Below are 21,254 nucleotides of genomic sequence, written 5' to 3'. Positions count from 1 at the left end.
AAGGTTTCCAAACAAATGACTAAAGAGCTATGTGGCAGTAACCACCGTGCCACTGCCCCCACCCCTATATAGATCAAGCAAATGTAAATGCATTTATCACACACACCATTGTTCAGTCCGAATGTTGGAGGGTAGTAAAGTTCTTTATTTTATGTAATTAACCTACAGCCCACTTTTACAGAAAGCTGAAAAGGGGATGGAAATTCAAGCTTCAAAAACGTGATATCCCAAAGCCCAGTGCAGGAGCTGTTGTTCATGATGGTGCCATATGGTGTGAAGACAAGTGTTCATTATGAAACATTATCAGAGGGTTAATTTGTGTAAGAACATTTTGACAGGCAATCTGATGTTCATGATGCATCAAAAGGATGCTTTTGAGAGGAGTATTTGGATTTAGAATTGTATTCAAACTCCTGATATCTGTGGTGGAAGACTGGCTCCCGTGTTATCTTATTTCAGTGTGTTTTTTTTACCTGTGATTTTTATCTGAGAGAGCAAGTATTCCAGCAAACCTGTACATATATTAAGAAATTAAATCTGTTGTATGTGGCTTTGTCGTCTTCCCAGGATGAACGTGAAGCAAGAGAGATGGTGAAGAGGGAGCAAGATGAAGCCTACCGCTTATCTTTAGAGGCGGACCGCAAAAAGGTTGGTTCTGCTGATTGTGAGCTCGACATTAACAAAATTTAACAAACAATTTAACAAATTAACAAAAAGAGCAAGTGACAGACAATAAAGCTGAGAATGGTAGTATTCCCTGTACACTGTTCCGTGAAAATATTTGGTATTGAAAATAACATTCACCCGAGTTCAAAACGAATTGGATACAATTGTAATATATCCCAGAGCAGAACGTTACAGAAGAAAGAAAAAATGAGGCCGTTCAGTTTCTAATGATTGCTATACAATCCCCATTCAGCCAACTGTCAAGCCTATAGTATCTCTGATCTCCCTCCCAAGAACTGTCCAGTCTAGTTTTGTTTTACATATGAAAACATGGACATGATATTTTGCAAGTTTGTAAAGTTAGTGGGCTTTAAATCTTAACAGGTCTTTCCCTTTGCAGTATACATCCTTTGTTCATCACCCATTTAATTTCATCACCGACACTTTGCATTTTGTGCTCTCAGCAGGGTTCTTCTTTCAGATATGGGTTTCTGTCAGATATTACCAAGTTTGTGAAAAATAGGAAAGGCTGTTATGCGTTACCCAGCCATGCTTCATAAATTGCTTTTAGATGAGGTTTGCTTTGTGGCCATCGCCATGCTTGAGATTAGAAATTCCACATCCCTGAAACTATAGAGACTGTGATTGTATTCGTGCACTGTGGTCCGAAAAACTTTGTCTGCTTTAAGTGTAGATTGCTGGCAGTATAGCATGTCAAAAATGAATTCTATATTCAATAAATTGCGAATTGTTTTTATCGGATTTTGGTAAAGCGAGAAAAAGACAGCATGCCATCATGTTTGTTGGTTGTCTGATTTGGGGTGGCTGCCTAAATACTGGCGGGGCGCCAGCGCAGCTGCCAGCTGAGTGACACTCTGGCATGTGTCGGTGTTGCAGAGAGAAGCCCAGGAAAGGGAGGTGGCGGAGCAGGTTCGCCTGGAGCAGATCCGGAAGGAGCAGGAGGAGGAGCGCGAGGTAAGACCGAATCCTCCAGCATGTGGCCAGCTGGTCGCCAAAAGATTGTGGCTGCCTGAATGGTTTTAATGGAATCCCTCTGATTCTTCAAGCTCCACGTGGAATCACCTACTTTGATTAATAGGCTAATAATAGCTAATTGAGTAACATGGGATGAGTGTCCTCCTTATCTTAAGCTTTTTTGTATACAGTGTGTTACGAGTGGCTTGCCCCTCAAGTCTAGTCTAGCTTTAGTCAAGTCTAAAGCTTTCTGAAAGAAATAGACCTTCCATTTTGTTCAGACATGTAGAAAGGTGCTCATTTTATCTGAAGGTTTGTTTAAAGTTTCATGATTTTACTAGACTTAAGGGCACTAATGGCAGAATTGTATTTCTTTCAGTAAGAAAGTCCCAGACTGATTTTCACTACTGAGATGGAAAAGTTACCCCTGAACCGCATTGTGAACCAGATGTCTTGATTCTCACCTTTCATGAACACGCAACTTAACAAGCAATCAAACAAAAAAGCATTCAGAACGATCATTAAAACTGAAAGGGAAATGTTCCATCCACAGTCACCTCTCCTTTTGTGTTTACTGCCCACACAATGATGTACTGTGTGACGAATGAATCAGGTTAGACTGCAGTCTTTGGGTGATTTGTCACATTAGTGAAATAGCTTTGTCAAAACCAGAGCCTGTGTAATTAGATTATTCTTGGATACTCTTTCTGTCATTACCTGGCAGCAAGAGCTGCTGTGTAACAATGTACATATTGAGATATATAATACCACACAATGCCACTTCTCATTTAGGCATCGTATTAAAATCCCCACTGTTTAAGCTTACCTAATAATGCATCCTTTTTACAAGACACAGCAGAAGTAAACAGAAACTGCAAAGTAAATCGATGGGCAGACCTTTGCAATTGTGCCTGGTTTGTTTTACTGGTTACCTGACCTTTTGCCATTTAGTTGAGTATAGATCTGGACCTGGTCTTGAGAAAATGGTCAAATATAAAGCTTTAAAAAAATCTCCTGTCCACCTCCGCTGGACAGAAGGAATGAGGGATTCCCGCTCCTGACTCCTGTTCTTCAGGTTGCATCTCCCAGTTAACATGAGTGGAGGAAGCAGACAGCTGCATAGAGGTGTATCTGACCAGTTTTAGGACCAGCATATACAGACAGCTGTTTGCTCATTTTGAGGCCGTGTGAGTTGCAAAAATGAAATTGTTCAGTTTTGTGTTTTAATAGATGTGGAAATCTCTTAAATAGTCTGTAATGCAAGTGAATCCCTGTGTGAAAGCATTGTATTTTGGAGTTTGTGTCTGATTGGGAACCGCAGTAATTGAAATGAAATACATTTCTGTGGAGAGCAACTCTCCCATGCTCTTAGGTAATCTAGTTTCAGTAGCGAGTACTTATTTCCTATATGCTTTACCCACTGTTCAAATTCTTATTTTTTCTCTTCATACACAAGGGATTGTGTTTTAATGAGCATGATGGCATCCACTTATACACCAGATTGATCTTTGCAAGGAGAGTCAGCTCACATGGCACATTTAAAAGAAAATTTTTATAGGAGAGCACAGCTCCTCATACAAATGCATTCTAGTATGTATCTCAAAGTATGTGTAAAAACTATTTAAAAGGAAGCAAAGCATTTTCACTAAAAGAAGTGCAGAGGTGGCTTTGTCATTAACAAAACAGGCTTTCAAATGAAACGTCAGACCTTTTGTGAACGGAGGTCAGTATTTCATAAATACAGCAGAGCTGTATTCATACAGACAAATGTGACCTATATTGTATACTGTATATATGCTGCATACATGAGTGCAGCTGTTGTGGCTGCTGATCAGAAGCAGTCCGTGGCTGTGAAAGAATACCTCATTTCTCTGACATTGTCTGTGGATAAACAGCCCGGCATGCTGTCCTCACCGCTGGACGCCCGCCAGCAGCTCGCTGCCCTTCTCCACAATACACACAGCCTCTTGAAAGGACATAGGGAAGCTGGCTGGGAGTGTTTATTTTTTAATATGAGAATGCTTTTAGAAAAAGCAAAACAAAAAGTGTATATATGTTATTATACATATTAGTAGGCGGAAATACATACTGAGATTATTATGAAGTAGGTGAAAGGGAAGCCAGACAATGGGGATTTGCCCACAAAGAGGTGGGGAGGGTTTGTTCGGTCATTGTTCCAGGACAAGGCAGGAGACAAACCGAGCTCTCAGGTGCACGCCCGTCGTCCTTTTCAAGCTCTCTGTAGTCGAAAGGTGCTCCGCGTGCCCTTTGTGGCGGGCCTGCCCTGCCGGTGTTTGCAGCGCGCTTGTTAGATGCGGAGCTTTTTCTCTCAGGGCTCATTGTATGGCCCAGCTCAGGGGAGTAGGCCACGAGCACCCCTGGCTCAGGCACACAAAGACACAGGCTGCTAATGAGCTACTGTTGTCGACTCTTATGAAATATAATTGCATTAGGTTAGTAAATAAAGCTGGTATCTGTTGTCACAGCATATGTTGCCGACTGTCAAAATAAGAACATTCGGCTGAAAGAGGAAACCACACAGAGCAGGATACTGAATTGCACCTTCGTCATCTTTTGTTCTTATTACTAGTATTATTAATAATATAAATTGATATTAGAAATAGTTTCAAAGAGCTCTCAAGATGTCATCTTTTTCAAAATCAGCATATATACGAAATTGTGGCCAATTTTAAAGTTAAAAGGAAAACAAGAACAGTACTTTGAATGCATATATTCTGCATTAAGGTTAGCATGAAGTGTGGTATTTAACTTGACCTTAAAAGTGTTATGTCAAGCATTTTGAAGTTTGAAACTTTAAAATATTTCAAAAAGAAGACGGCACTTTCAAATAGCACTCGTTCTGGGTGTAAAAGAGTAGTATTTTTACAGTATCTTTTAGCCATTGCTGTGTTCTGATGTGCTGTTGTGCACATCGGTAGATTGTAAATGGGCTACAGTTTTTTTTGCATCAGAGGAAAGATTGTTCTTTTTAATCAATTCGAGGTCTGCTAAGGGCCCATGTTGTTAATTTCCTCTTTCCCGCTGTTGGGTAACGTTGTTGGTTTCTCCCTCCTTCTTCCAGGCAATCCGTCTGTCGTTGGAGCAGGCCCTGCCCCCAGAACCCGAGGAAGAGAGCAGCGAGCCCATCAGCAAGCTCCGGATCCGGACGCCCAGCGGAGAGTTCCTGGAGCGCCGCTTCCTGGGCAGCTGCAAGCTCCAGGTCCTCTTTGACTTTGTGGCGTCCAAGGGCTACCCCTTCGAGGAGTTCAAACTGCTGACCACCTTCCCCCGCAGAAACGTGAGTACTGTACCCCACCTTCCGTCCTCGCTGACTTCTAACAGAAGCTCATTTATGTCTTCTAAAATCACCAAAAAGGTCTCACAACTTGCCCCACCACAATTTTTAATAATATAAATATTTTTTATGTATCATATAAAAGTCAACATTATGTGCACAGGGTACTAATTAAAGTGACCCTAGAGGCAGCTTAAGTGTTTCCCCTCGACTTTCTTTTTTTTAAATGAAATTGAGCTATAAACATACTGTCTAATACAAGTCTCTGTGGTTACATCCCCCAGTGTTCACAGAGTTGCTTTTGGTTAGCTTGTTTTGAATGATCAAGCCTGCCTCAGTGCTCCTGAAGGAGCCAGTTAGATTTAAAAGTCTCTTGCTTTGCTGGGATTAATGTTGGTGGACTGAAAACAGTCGGTCAAGTTGCTCAGCATTCACCCTGAAATGCTGAGCCCTCGAAGACTTCCTCTCACTTTAACAAACACTCATTCACGTCAGAATTGTGGAACACTGATGTAAAGATGTAAACACAAGAGTTATAGTTGTCTGTAGAGTTTTCTTTTGAAGAGACATTTGCTCAATTGAAAGACAGCTGAAGCTGCTCGTAAGACCAGAAGATATTTATTATGTAATTTACTTAATATTTTGACAGCTGTATGAATTTCAAGATGGAAAAAATATCTAGATCATCCTTGACCCATCACTATTTTGTGGCAGACAAGCCTAATACGGCCTAAAAAAAATTAGGAAATGTGTGCTCTAATGGGTACACAAAAATAGTTCTGCCATGTTACTATAGCACTAAGGAACAATAAACTGCAATACAGAATCAGTGTTAAGAAAGAAATATAAAGAAGTGTGGATTACTTTGTACTAGCCTGAGCAAGGTCCTTTGAAAGAGGTGTAAAACTGATGCCCTGTGACTCTGCAACAGTAGTAATTAATGCACAGTTCAGCTGATGGGCTCAAAGGTGCTTCATCTTAAATCGCCTGCTAAATAACCTTTCTCTTTGTTTCTTCATCTTTTTCTGCCTCTTAAACTTTTCTCTTCCCTTTTTGTTTTCATCGTTAATAATCTGGTTTATGCTAAATCTGTCCAATGTAGTGGGACTTCATATATGAACTAATCTTAAATTGAATCTGTAGGTGTGTGTAATTTCCCTGGACAAATGTTTGTACACACTCCTTTGAATCGTAGAAATTTGAAAAAGCATTTGAAAAAGAGACTACGAAAATGAAAATCAATAATGGGGAAAAACGACTGCTTGTTTAAAAATTGCAGATCTTTTTGAATGACACAGACAGACATCTTGCAGTGTCTTTTGATAATGTTTACACTGCAGCAGGTATTCATCAGTAAGTTGTAAAAGCCAGTTTTGCCTGTGTCCTCCAAGATGAGCCAGAGCTGTTGACTTGCGTGCTTTCCTCGCCTAAATGTTCTCATCTGCTTTTTAACAGACTGTTCAGTAACGGCTAATCTCTATCAATGATGTGGAGAGAGGAAAAAAATGTACTGAGACCTTTAATATTGTAACATCTCCGCTAAAGAAAAAAAAATAATTGGGTCGCTATTCCCACAAAGTCGCTGCTTGATATAGTTTGTTGCTCATATTTCTCCCCTGTGCCCACTGAGTACTACTGCATGGAAAGTTCTAGGCGTGCAGTTTAATTAAAAGCTACGGTGGGCTAATGAGAACCTCCTTGATTTCATGTTTTTATTTCTATACACATGTGCCTTTATTATTCTGCGAATATTAATTAGGATCCCTGTATGCACCAAAGAGCACTGGTTACTTAAGATACTGTCAGCAGTCCTCTCTGCTCCTCCACTGCACCCTTGCAGCGGCAGATTTAACACAGTAATTATAGGGGGAGGTAAGTTCTGTGGCAGGTAGCTAATGAGCGTCATTTTTAACTACCTGGTTAATTAGACTTGTGGAAACAAATATGGGATTATTCATTAAGGAGAGCTGCCAGGCCTGCCCAGACAGCCTGCCTGGCCCATCTCTGGGGAAAACTGCACACTTGTGTTGGTGTCACTGTGCCTGCAACATGCAGCCTGCTCCTTGCATTTAATACAGTGTAACGGCAGGGAAACTGGCTACAGGGCTGAGTGTGCTCAGATTGAGCACGATGGGTTTGCCAGCTCCTCGTTTCTAAACCAACAGAAATATACACAATTTCATTTGCATTCAGAGAATTTGTGAGTAGCCCAAATGTGCAACCTGTTCGTTTGCAAAGGCGGATCGGCAGTAATACAGCCGATCACGTAAAGGGGCCTTTCTTTTAATTAAACTCCACGGGAACGAGTCAAGTGGCAGCAGTGTTTGTGCATCTGAACGCAGCTCCTGTCTAATCCTCACGCGCTCAGATCTAATTAAAATGAAAACAGAAAACTGCTAAATGACATCCAAGGCTCTTATTTTTCTGGAAGGATTAGCTGAAATACGACTATTGCATTTGTAATTCTCCAGAAATATCGTTTAAATAGGATTTCTCTCCACCCTACCACCCGGGTTTAAAACTGAAGCTGATTGCCTGGGATCAGCTAAAACAAATTACTGAATACTTTTGTTTCTGTGACTGCTTGGGACACACTAGGGAAATGCCTGCTTTCCAATCTGCTTCTACATTCATAAATAAGCTAGTTTCTCTCTTCTGTACTTCATTTTTTAACCACTACAGCACGGTAGTTGTTTTCCAGATTTTCATTGCTCTGCTGTCTTCTCCTGTCACAGTTTACTGGAGTATTTTCTCAGGAGCAGTGAGAGAAACCTTACTGGTCCCGTCAGAAGTAGTTGTATTAGGCGTACTAATAAAAAAGGAACTCATCAGGCTGTTGCAGATAAAAAGTCACTGGAATGTGAGCTACATTATGCCAGTTGCCTTACCTGAGATGTCACTCTCTTGCCAACCATTTTGGAAATCTCTTCATTTCTTCAGATTTGTTTCTGTTCTTCAGTTTTTTGTCAGTTAAAAATGTTTTCCACCTCACATTCACTAAAACGGCTAGTGTCTCTAGTGTTTCTATGTTCTGATGAAACCTACTTCTGAGCCATACAGAAAACCAGAACAAAAAACCATACAGAGCTATACAAAAACCAAAGAATTAAAGTTTTATTTTTTACAGTTGTAAAACCTTTCAAATTTTCTGCAATTTCATAAATGTAAACCTAGCTGGACCTTCATTACATTAGTGCTGAATGAATTGCTGTAGCAGCAGTACTTCATGGAAAAGAAGGTTGTTTTATTTTTTTTGTATCTTTTGAGGATAAGTATAAATGAAAGTAACAGTTATCTGTGTCTACATTATATATGTGTATGCATTTTAATAATGTGTTGGTACTGTGTATTTTGTTTTCCTTTTCATGCTGTTGGATAGAAAATGAAATTACCATTTGCCTAGAACCTGCTAGTTCAAGTATATAATAAAGTAATTTCTTTGAAATATCAAAGGCTTTCTGGCAGACAAGACACTGTGTTTGCCTTGCTGCAGTCTCAAAGCTTGTTTGTGTGAGCCTTGTACACAGAGTGTAAATTTCAAATGGAGATGATGCCACATACTGCAGTGCTTCATACTGTTGATTCAACTGTGTAAACGTTCCCCCTGAAACACCTTGTCCTCTCGTCCAGTGAAGGCCCGGTGAGTTCAGCAGCTAAATAAGTTTTCATTCTGAGACTACAACTGTATTTCCTACAACAGCACATTTCCTTGATACAAACAACGAACAATGACCCTCTGCATTTTAAGTTGCACAAGAGGCCATAATTAATTACATCGTAATTCATTCTTCGGAAACCCCAAAACATAACCTGCCATCTTTATGCTTCTACTTTAGTTTCCAAGTATGTTCGCTGTATTGGTATGCATTGCATCTAGAAGAAAGACTAACAAGCCTCTTTCAAAGTCTTGTATTTGAGGAATAATGTCTGCTTAACCTTCCAGAGAGTGTGCAGTTCTCTCGTATGTCCTGTCTGTCACCTTGGGTTCTTGAAAAAGTCATCCTCAACTGAGAGAGTATTGATGCTAATATTTCAGGAGAGCACCAAATAAGTTATTAAATGGTGATGAATCGCCTTTAAGACTATTAAATAATACTTAAATGGCTTAGAATCAGACTGTTACAAAGCTTGGGATGATTGCTTTACAAGGACAAAGCATGTTGAACCAACCTTTCAGTCATACTGAACACTTTTTATTATCTTTACAATAATTGTTCATTTAAGTTCTACTGTTTGCAATGGTGATTTGTTTTCAAAATCGTTAACTCTGTACTATATGCAGTTAAACTGTGTTAAATACTTACAGTAAGTTCTCAAAACACAGGACTTTTCAACCGTTTTCTGCTCAAGCCCTCGATTAAACCTTTGAAATGTTATTTAAGTCAGATTATTTAAGTGTGATTTTCGTTTTATGATCAGAATTTGGTGAAACCGCACAAGATGTCTGCTTGGGATTGTCCTACCCTCGGCCCGAGAGCGGGCACTGTCACACAGCCCTGAGGCGCTCTATCTCGCATCTCAGGCCTTGAGCACCCTCTTGCCCCCTCCCAAAGATCTGTTCACCAAGTTGCCGTCTCTTTCCAATTCCCAGCAGCTTGCTTGGAAGTGGTCTGTTCACGCCCCTGCTAAATGTGTTTCTATCATTCTTGGGAGCAGCTAATGATCTCCCACTGCTTTAGTAATTGGCCAAATAAACACTTGACAACAGAACTTTGAATCGGACAATTTCGGTTTAATTAATGTGAAACAGCTTTTTTGTACATTGATGATTTTTGCTGTAACAGGTTGGACAGTTTGAATTTTTTTTTGCCACTTTTTTATGGACAGCCTTTTTTTTATCCAGTTTTACGTAATTTATGCACCACTTTTTCAAATTCCTGCATGTTTCTAGAAACAATTTCTCCCATGTAAAACACCATTGAATTGCTTGGGTGAAGTGGTGGGTGTGCTCTTGTTACTTTTTGAGTCACTGTCCAGAACAATGTGAAGAAAGCATCAATAAATCCCTTACATTTTTTCTTACAAGCAGGGAAAAAGTGCTAATGTCACAAAAAAAATACAGCTTCTTTTGAATTGTTGTATATTAACTTGAACAAATATAGATTGCGAGATTCAGTGGCTTGTCTAGAGTGTAGTGTCAAATATCACTTAACTTAGCAACAAAATTTGCTCTGCACTACACTGTTCAGCACTCCTTTAAGATTAGTGGATGCGCTATGTTATAAACTTTGCACTTCTTACATAGTGGTGTATTTTTAATCAGTTGTTTCCTTTTATAACAGTCAAAGAACATACATTTGTTCTGAGATGGCTGTGTGCTGGTGTTTGAAATTGAAGACAATCTCTGCTGGACCTCTCTTATGAGCCTCACTGCTCTTTTTTGCTAAGATAAGACATATTTGTTCTATAAATACAGTGATTGGATGGAATTATTTGTATGTTCCCTTAAATGTTTGTTTAATAATTCAAATGCTTATTTTGATGTCTGTATTCTCTATAGAGCGTTGTTAAATATTCAGTAAATAAGCCCCCAGGTCTGCCTTTTTTTTGTGGTTACTGGTGAACTTATGATTGCATAGATATTTTATTATCACTTTGTCTTATGACTTTCTATACCTGTCTTTTTGGGAAAGTATGCCCAGCCCATTTATGCATTAGACCCATCTGTGGCGCAGAAACTGTGTAAGATATACTTGTCCTTGTGTATGAAAAAATCAGTGATCAATCAGTGATGCACTCAAGGCTTTTGGCAGGGACACGTATGCGGTATTGACAAGTGGCTTGTGTCAAAGCTGGCGAGGGAACACATCTTTAAAACCAGAAGGTGGAAGTATGTGCAGATACTTGAGCGAAGGCCCATTTTCATGCATGTACTCCTTTGCAGCACTTGGGGATGAAGTCTGTGTTTATGGCTTCAATTGCCTTCGCTGAGGTCCCCTGAGGTGGAGGGCTGGGGGGCGGGGGGAGAGTTAGTCTCTGATCAGCCCTGTGCCCCTAATTAGTCAGAGAGGCAGAGCAGAAGGAGCAGGAGTTGCCTCGGAGCAAGGGGAGGCAGTGGGAGAAGGCGAAAACAACAGCTTTGTTTGTTGACAGATGCCGCACTGCTTACTGTCTGTTAATTGGATAACAGTGTAAACATTTGCAGATTCTGTCAGTCCCTTGTGTCAAGCGTGCACCTCGCTCTGTCTTTGAGGCAGCAGCCGGGCACACCTCCTTGGGACAGGGCCAGCACTCCGTGTGCTGCCGAGCCGTCCCACCCCCCCAGCCCCCCCGACCACACCTGATGCCATCAGGTCATGACACCCAGCTTCATTCACGGGATGGCCGTGCCCACATCTTGTTTGAGCAGCACCGTGGGCTGTGTGTGTTCGTGTGCCATCTTGCTCCTTCGGCTGCTCGCCACTCCCCCTCGTTCCCTCAAACCTCAGCTCCAAATTATACTGGAGAAAGTGGTATCAGCAGACTAATTGGATGCAGATCCATCGTTTGCCATGAGGAAATCAAATCTGCTCCGCTCAGGTGCCCAGCCTTTTCCGAAAAGTGTTTCCTGTGTGTAGGATGGGAAGAGGTCCCCAGTGTAAACATTACAAAACTGCACCTTTTCCCTAGTTATACTGACAGTGTCACGGTTTGTTTTTTTTTATTATTATTCCAACAATGTCAGGAGCTCTGACAACACCAGATCTGTTCAATTAGTACCCCGCAGCAGGCAGCAGCCGAACCTGCTAGAATCTCTTCAGGCTTCTTTCGACCTAACACATTTTTCTTAACAAGGCATTGGCGGCTGTAAATAGTTTACAGCAGCAACTGAGAGTTCAACTTTGCCTGCAGCTTTGCAGGCTGGGGGTTGGAATCTGAAGTAGGAATGCTTTCTGATTTTGAGTTTTTTAGCCTCCATCAGACAGGTTTGAATTGAAGCTGCCTCAGCTAAAGTGATGTGCCAGACAGTTAATCAGCTGTTGAAAACCTGATCATTTGGAGCCCAGATATTAACCAGATATGGCGAAAAGGAGAAGACATTCTCATTTCTCTGCATTAGCTTCAGAAATTAAAAATAAACAAGTCGCAATGAGCTATTCAGCAGTTGAGGAAGGTTTGAAATGGGATGTAATCCCTTTTGAGCATGTGTGGTTCGGCAGAACCTATATATAGAAAATAAGCTTGCTGAAGAATATTGAGATCTAATTCACAGTACAGAAGGGTTCATTTTGTTATCTGAATATCTTAAATATGCCATCAGCCATATCACCCTGCAACTCACAACTGGCAACCCACTGAAGCTAAGCAGGTGTGAGCCTGGTCAGTACCTGGATGTGAGACCTCCTGGGAAAAACTAAGGCTGCTGCTGGAAGAGGTGTTAGTGGGGCCAGCAGGGGGCGCTCACCCTGCGGCTCATGTGGGTCCTAATGCCCCAGTGTAGTGACGGGGACACTATACTGTAAACAGGCGCCATCCTTCGGATGAGACGTAAAACAGAGGTCCTGACTCTCTGTGGTCATCAAAAATCCCAGGGTGTTTCTCGAAAAGAGTAGGTGTGTCCTGGCCAAATTTCCCATCGGCCTTCATCAATCATGGCCTCCTAACAATCCCCCTCTATAAATTGGCTTCATTACTCTGCTCTGCTCCCCACTGATCGCTGATGTGTGGTGAGCGTTCTGGTGCACTATGGCCAGGTGGATGCTGCACATTGGTGGTGGTGGAGGGGAGTCCCCATTACCTGTAAAGCGCTTTGAGTGGAGTGTCCAGAAAAGCGCTATAGAAGTGTAAGCAATTATTATTTATTATTATTATTATTATTATTGTTGTTGTTTATTATTATTATTATTATTTATTATTATTATTAAACATTATGCTTCATTTTTCCACTCCTTAGCTTCTTGATATCAATCCAAATAGCTTTTTTAGCAGAGCCTGTGCCAGTGATTTTCAGATAGTACTGTACTAACTAAATGTTAATTAGGCCCAACTGGGCCTAATTTCTCCTCGTGGCAACTAACCGAGGGAATGTCCAATGACACAACTAGGCATGGGCCAGTAGTGATTAATGTGATGGGCACTGTCACAAGGATGGGGGGCACACTACAGCCGCTGCCCATCCTCAAGACTGCATTCTAACTATATTTGCTGGGTGCTGCCTCCACTTTCATTACACAGTCAGTTCCAACCTGAACATCTTTCTCCACAAATGTTTCAATCAATGATGACAGCAAAACGAGTGTGGAGTTAAGTGTTTTTCTGTACTTGACACCTTGTAAAAACATTATTTTTATGTCATCGTATTTCACCTTGTACAATTTTGACCAGAGAACCAAAAAGACAGAGATGTATGTACACTGTATGAAGTTCGAGGAGGTATCTGCGTCGGCGTGCGTAGACTGCGACTGAACGGATAAAGGTAATGAGTAGAGACACATTGTTTCAACTGTGGAGCCTTTTCATACACCGTAGCCTGCAAAACCTCACGATACTGTGCAGAGAGACGTTTACTGTATGTCCACACCTGGGACTATACGAGTCATGATAGACAATATGTAATATAATGTGTTATTAAAATAGACATGCTTTGCTTTTAGGTCTCTTAGTTTAGATCAACAATCAACATCAACACAAACAGTAAAAGCAGCCTTTCTTTTAGGGAGCAAAAATAATCATGTACTGTATCCTATTTTTATAAACTATAAAAAGATCAAAATTTCTTGTGCATTATTTGCCAATTTACAAGTATGTATGAGCCCATGGTTCATATTAATAGAACAATAGCTGCAATTCGTGGTTTTTAATTATTTAGCCTTGATAAGTGAGCTGAATTTTTATCTGTATTTTGGATAAATATTATACAGTGGCAATCAAAAGTATTCTCCCCCTTGGACTTTTATGGAATATGGATTCTTTATGTATTTAATTAGGAATGTTTTGCCATTGACCAAGACAAAACCCTATAACGTGGAAGTGAATATAGCGAATGTGTGAAGATCCCCCTAAATTAATTCTAAATATAAAACAGAAACATCGGATTGCATAAATCCCCCCTTGAGTCAATATTTGGTAGAGGCAGCTTTGGCAGAAATTATAGCCATGAGGCTTCTTGGACTCAAGTCATACAAGCTTGGCACCTCTGGACACTGAAAATGGTATCCATTCTTTGCAAAATTGCTCTACCTCCCTCAATGCCAGATAGGGACCATTGGTGAACAGCAGTTTTCACCTCCTGGCACAGATTCTAGATTTGATTGAGGTTCAGGTTCAACTCCAGATCTCCATTAAGTTTTTGTTTTTCAACCACTCAAGTGTGGCTATGCTGAATGGTCTGGGTCATTGTCCTGCTGAAAGATTAATCTTCTCCCAGGTCTTTTGCAGCCACTAACAGGTTTTCCTCCAGGATTTCTCTCTGCTTTGCTGCATCCACTTTGTCTTCTATCTTCACATTATTTCCAGGCCCTGACATAGCGAAGCTGCATGCTGCTGCCACCACCGCGCTTCAGGGTAGCGATGATGGTCTCAGGGTGACATGCTGTGTTACACTGGTGCCAAACTTAGATGTTAGCCTGAGGCCAAACGTTTCATTGTGGTCACATCAGACCATAGAATCTTCTTCCACTTGGTCTCGGAGTGTTCCAAATACCTTCTGGCAAACTGTAGTCGAGATTCGAGGGGGGGTTCCCCAACAGTGGCTTTCATTTTGTCACTTTCACATGAAGCCCAGATTTGTGCAGCATCTGGGCTTTTGTTGTTGTATGCACAGTCTCTCCCATCTCAGGCAAGGAAGACATTAAGTCCTTTTGAGATGTTGTAGGCCTCTTGGTGTCCTCTCTGACTAGTGACTTCCCGACTTCTCACCCAGACACTTAATTTTTGTGTGCTCAGATTCACAGTACTGCCTTATTTTCTCCATTTCTTTATAATGGATTTTATTGTCCTTTTGGAGATATTCAGTGCCTTAGAAAATTTCTTATACCCTTCCGCTGATTGGTGCTTTTCAATAACTCTGTCCTGTATTTGCTTTAAATGTCTTCATGATGTGCTTTGTTAGGTGATGTACTAATCAACTGTTGGGCCTCCAAGAGATAGGTGTATTTAACCTGAACACATGCAAATGCCTTAATAGCACAAAAGAGGACTCTATTCAAATAGTTATATACCTTCTAAAGATTATTTTTTGCACTAGAGTGTATTTAGATTTGTCACAGCAAAAAGAGTTGAATGCTTATGTAATCAGTTATTTTCTGTTTTATGGTTATCATTAATTTTGGATAGAATTGCTGTAGAATGTTGTTGACACTTTGATATTATAGTGTTTTTGTGTTGATCAATGGCAAGCAAATCCAATTAAATACATTGTAATCCATAGTGTAACACAATAAAATGAGAAAAATACAAGCAGTAAAGACTTAATAGCCACTAAAAAAGCAATCAAACTGGGTGACTGATCATCGTGTGTTCTTGTTTGAAGAAAAGACCCGATAGCCAGACAGTAGGGTGATGTTTAGATAAAATAACATCTCTTGTGGTTTTAAAACGGGTGTGACGTCAGCAGAGTCTAGAAGGAGAGAGACAACAAATTCAGACAGGAATGTTTGGAACAGCACTTTCATGCTTTTCTTGAAAACCCAACCAGGAGACATGATTGGGATGAATTCCGTCTGCCCATTTGGCATAAATGCAGTGGTGAATCCAGGGAATGTTCTCGGACCTCCCATTTAAAAGGAATGGCTTTCAAGGCTCCACTTTGCAGCAGTTGAGTGAATTCCCAGATTTGGTAAACGTCTTCAAAAGCTAGCTGTTCACTTGCGTAGGCTGTAGGAGTCAAAACCATGTACAGGGTCTCATGAAAATCTTTCTCTGCTGATATGACCAACTGAAACAATGCTTTTCACAATCACAAGTGAATGCTGTGTTTTGATGCGCAGTGTACAGTCTATGACGATGCTTACTGGGATATTTTATTATGTGAAGAAAGGCATGATGAAGTGAAATGTCTCTCTGGGAGCTTCTTTCTGTGTGACGTGTCTTTGTTTAGAAGCAGATTTAGAAAATGGAATAAAAGAGCTTTGTGGAAGCTGCCTCCCTTTCTGAATGACACAAATTTGCAAATGTTATGTAAATCTCATGCTAAACAAGTCAGAAAGACTACCAGGCTGAACGCTTCCAGCCTTCATCAACTTCAATCCCATTTTTTGTCATGTTTAGGACAATGACATGGTTTTCGTTGTTTTCTTCAGAAATCTGCAATATGCCAAGTGTTTGATAGGCCCAGATTGACTGAAGCTCCTTTTCGCTCCCGCATTTGAAGAAACATCTCGTGATTTGTGGTTAATTAAAAGACAATCATCACAATGGTGATGTTTTCATCCATAAGTGTGACAGAGCACCACTGGTAGTACCTCCTTCCACAAATGTGCGGATCTACTTGCAATTCATGCAACAGCTGAACAACAAGGAGGATGTACCTACCTTCCCTTCCTGTAGCCTACTGTATGCAATATAAGCCTTTAAGTGTTTATCTTTAGTAAAGAAAGAGTTTTTTTCACTTTATCAATGCACAAAATAGCTGAGTTAGACTGAAATATGAGTTTGTAGCTGTAGCTCATGAAGAACAAAGCTAGCTCTGGCATTTTTCATTCTCTGTAAAGGACTTGATGTCATAATTAAAGCCATACAGTATTTCAATCCCTATCGTAATATTGGAATTACATTTAAAGGTCAAATGTAGCTCTAGTTGCCTGGTTCATGTGGTTTAGACTCACTGATAATATTCATTTGCACCTTTCATAAAAATTAAAATTAAGTGAATATATAAAATACATACTGTAAAACTCCTTCAATACAAGATGTCTGTAGTTTTTAAGTGATGACATCAGTAAGCCATAGTTATGAAACAATACTAAACCATATTGTTCTTCCTCAGACACCGATTTTCATCGTACTTTCGTACATGTTCAAGTACTAACTGTACTAGTTTTCTACTGAAGGTTTCTCTGTTAGTGTGTAAATCCTAGATCACTTCTTTTTCTCCACACGCATTTCTCTCCTTTTTAGAGTTGAGCAACATCACATTGACTCATGTTCCTGCTAAATCCATGCTTTGCGGATGAAATGTGAGGTATAACTAAATTCAACTGTATATTTCAGAGCACAGTCAACAAACGTATCTCGAAGGGAACAGGACTGTGTATTTCAGAATGCTTTGTTAAACTCAAAATGGATAAATTTTGTATCCATTGTATCCATTGTAAGAAAATTTTGTATAGTGGCTGCAGCTTCGAAAAATAATTTTCTCTTACTCTCCTGCTGTCAGACAAGATTGCAAAATTGTTAATTCAATCTTAGTTATATTGTGTTGCCTGCTAGATTATCTGCAACATTGTTACAGATATCTAAGGACTTGCACATTTTAGCCACTTTTTGATGATTTGTTCTTTTTTGTACATTTCCTGTTTTATTATTTTTATCCAATTTCTTACTGTCCAGTTATAACAGCCATTCAGAATTTTTGTAGGAGTTTAATTCTGCTATCTTTCCATAGGTCACCGTCTCCTGGGGTGAGTGAGTTTGTTGTGTTGCCATTGAGCCAGTTACCTTCCTCATTGCAATTCAAAACATGATCTTTTGAAAATGGTATCACCAATAATACTACCCATCCATTATTTATTAAAATACTCAACACTAATGCAGGGCTGTTATTTGGTTCCACAATAAAAAGCATGCACTGCAGGAACGTGACTCAATGGTGTGAGAAGTGGGATCATTGCTGTACTGTGCCAAAGTACCCCCTGTAATTCAATACTAAGCACATACTTTGTTTAACCATTGGTTTTCGCATTATTGAATTCAAGTATTAAACAACTACATCTGCTGCACTCTGCATGTCTTAGAAATGTTGCAGGGTGAGTCTAGGGTGGCTTTAATTCCCACTGGCTGATTGCATTCTGGGACAGAAAATCATTTGGCACTAGGAAATTTCTAATAAAGTGAACTGACTCTTGGTCATTATCTAAATGTCTGCGGGCAAATTGAGCTGCAGATAAAATCTCCAACACGAATCGGAGGCTTTCCGTCTCTCGGTTGAGATCAAGCATAAAAACTGGTCTTTGTAATGGTGCCATACTACTCGAAGGTGTACCAAGATTTGACTCCTGACCCAAGAAATAATCTTGTTTTTTGAGCAGCATCAGCTCTAAGCTGTTGACCTTTTTGTTTTCTTTCTCCCCCGTCAGGTGACCCAGCTGGACCCTTCGTGGACTTTAGTGGAGGCAAAATTATTTCCCCAAGAAACTCTCTTCCTGGAAGCAAAAGAGTAGAAGAAGAGAGGCATCCCGGAGGAAGGCAGACCAGCATGCCCATCGACTGGGAAGACTCACTGCAAAGAGCCAGCGAGCTGTCTACTCCTTCAACTCACAACACACACGCTCTCACACACACCGACATGCACACACTCTTCCTCTCTCTCAACTCTCTGTATCACAGTCTCTGTCCACATGCTCGCTCCTGAGTAACACCAAGCAGGACTTCACACAAAGGCTTCTTAGATACGTTTGTGTGTAAAGAAGAAAGCAAAACGAAAGACGATACCTGGAAAAAAGGCTGTACTTTCTCCTTGGCCTTCCCTTCTCGATCCCTCCCAGTCACAGGTGGCCTATCCACCTTCACGCTGCTGAGATGTGAATGGTCACCCATTAGGACTTGACTCTCATCTTCCCTCCCTCCTGCCCCCTCGATGATCTTGCGTCTGCTTGATTTCATTGGTTCCCACTCCATCCAGTCCCCATATCATTTTTGAGTTGAATGCTGTATTTGTTTTAGTTTGTTATACAGTATATAAAAATATATATAAATAATGTACTTGACTGAGCCAGCACTCTCTTGAATATACATGCATGCTGATTTTTTTTTAATTTTTAACTTTTTTTTAATTTATAAGGAGCTCTCAATACAAAGAAAAATCCTAATTCTGCCATGAAGAATACACAGTATTCAGGGTTGAAATACAATTCTTTTTGTTACTAAATGATTTCCTTTTGCCATTCAAATGATGTTCAGGTATTATAAAGAATATAATTTGACATTTATTATTCATATTTATTTTGGAAGCTTTTACTGCCCGTTATCCCTTCAGGCTTGTTTACCAGCATGTATTTATTTATTTTTTTTCATGGTGTGTGCATAAGCTTTTTTTTTTTAAAGCTCTAGTTGTTTATATATTGGCTTCCTGTGAGTTTCCAATCACCAGCTCTTATAGCGCAAACATTAAATTGTTCTCAGGATTCTTCAGTTGGATTTGGGATCATTTATGGAGATTCCAACCTCGTGCTTGGGCCAGATCACTGTATGCTCACATTGCATACCATTTAATCCCACCCTCAGATAAACTGGCGCGATTGGTGTGCCTTTACACACGTGCTTGCAGATGTCTCGGAGGGAGAAAGAGACGGACGGGTCTTTTGAAACAGAGTGTTTTGGTCTGTTAGCTTGAATACACACTTTGACAGCAGCAAAACATTGTCCACGTGTGGCGTTCTGTGTTTGCATTCATCTTCAGAGCTAGTGTGGTGGCTTCAACGGAGACAGGGATGTACAGGCCGAGTGGCTTTCAGAACCAAAAGAGCACGGCTAATATTAACCCGCTATTTTGGACCGATTGTCATGCCAATGTCTGGCAAATGGCAATACCAAAACTTCAAGCAGTACCTTTTCAGATGTAGAGAAACGTGTCAGTAATCAATTCTGTCATTCAGTGGAAAGGAAAAATAATTTATGCCTTCTATGTAATTTATATTGAGTATTTACTCACCCCAGTGATGCTACATTATAAAAAGGTGACCACAGGGATATTTGTCCTCAAGTGAACATGGAGCCTCTCAGTTACTGATGCTAATCTTTACAGGATTGAGCACAGAATTGTGGGTAATCCATGTACAGTTTATGGTATTTTTAAAAGCTTAAAAAGTTTAAAGCTGCACCCTGAGATATTCTCATTTTCATTGAGGAGCTGGCAAAACAAAAGTGTCAAGACTAGCCAAAAAAACAGTGATTTATTGAAATGATTTATTTCTAGTGTATGTAGTTAATGTTGTAAAAATCTAATTGGCTTTGAAAGCACATTATAAGCATTCATTTATTTGTCTCTCAAATAAATGTCATTGTTCAGGTGCACGTACAACTTAATTTAAATATTTCAACTGATTGAAGTCAATATTCCCTGGTACAATGACTGGGAAAAAACATAAAATGGTATTACAAAGAAACAATGAGAAAAAAAATCAACAGACCTTTTAATATGAATAAATTTGATTAAATTATCCCAGAAATAGTGTACAACCGTTTATGAAATTCTGATTTTATAGCTTTTATTCACGGTACTAACATAATTTAGTAGTTATGACAGATTGCATAATACTGTGAACAAGCCATTTGAGTGCTCAAGTGCAGTGAGTTTCATAAATTACTTGTCTGATGTACCAGGGTCCTTTGGTCCGCAGTTGATCTCAACTTGGGATTTTGAAAGCAAGAAACCTTTTGGCTGTGTGAATGCTGTGTGCCTTGTTCCTTTATGGAACATGTATGGGGTGTCATGGCTGCAGTGTTTCAGCAGGCTAAGGACAGCAGTGACGGCTTTGTGTTTAACCCTGTGAGGACTTTGCTGTTTACGGATGGCTGTGATGATAAGTTCGATAAACAGGTACTTGTTTGCAAAGTACCTGCAAGATATTGGAATGGTAGATGTTTGATTATGTTGAAATAGCCAGCATCCAAGAAAATTACTGTTTTTTTTTGTTTAATTTATTTAGTATTTCTTTTTCTCATAATTAAGCTCATAAACCTAGGAGGATGATCATGCCTGTTCTTGTGTTCCTGAGCTATTGTGCAACAGCTTAACATTTTAAAAAGTCTGAATAAAGTTAACTGGAAATTATTGCACTTTTACAAAGGGAAAAGTGGCAATCTCCCAAAATTCAGAACTTGTTCTGAACATTTCTTGGAAGTCTCGTTTTCGCAACTCTACAGTATTTCACTCTTGACTCCTGTACATCGAATTTTAAACTGAATTCTTAATAAAAGTTCTGATTCTCACCTCTGCTGTGCATTTCGCTATCTGAAATGGTGTTTCGTGATCTAAGGCTTGGGATGCCCCCTGGAATTATCAGGTTTTGCCCAAAATGCCAAATAAATATGGCTAGGGAGGTAGAATTTGTTAAAGGTGTACTGTGCCTGTCACGCACTGATTCTGAGTCTGTCTAATGTTTGATGTATTTGGTTGAGAATATTTACCCCAAGTTAAATCTGCTTTTGATCTCTTAGACACTTATTTTCCAAAATAAGG

At 40.0% G+C, this 21,254-nt stretch overlaps 1 protein-coding gene across 1 annotated transcript in view; it reads left to right on the top strand.

Moving 5' to 3' along the window:
• Window positions 1-21,004, top strand: part of faf1 (Fas (TNFRSF6) associated factor 1) — a 151,351-nt gene extending 130,347 nt beyond the window's left edge. The window contains exons 16-19 of the mRNA XM_006635244.3: window positions 568-648; window positions 1,564-1,641; window positions 4,724-4,939; window positions 18,151-21,004. Of these exons, the coding sequence (XP_006635307.1) occupies window positions 568-648; window positions 1,564-1,641; window positions 4,724-4,939; window positions 18,151-18,234 (459 nt within the window). The 3' untranslated portion in view covers window positions 18,235-21,004. The remainder of the gene's footprint in view (window positions 1-567; window positions 649-1,563; window positions 1,642-4,723; window positions 4,940-18,150) is intronic.
• Window positions 21,005-21,254: the final 250 nt, after the last annotated feature.

The sequence above is a fragment of the Lepisosteus oculatus genome, chromosome 9 (genome assembly GCF_040954835.1).
Source record: "Lepisosteus oculatus isolate fLepOcu1 chromosome 9, fLepOcu1.hap2, whole genome shotgun sequence".
In the NCBI taxonomy this organism is placed as follows: Eukaryota; Metazoa; Chordata; class Actinopteri; order Semionotiformes; family Lepisosteidae; genus Lepisosteus; species Lepisosteus oculatus.
Note: the sequence above shows the minus strand (reverse complement) of the source record. Positions and strands in the feature narration are given on the sequence as shown.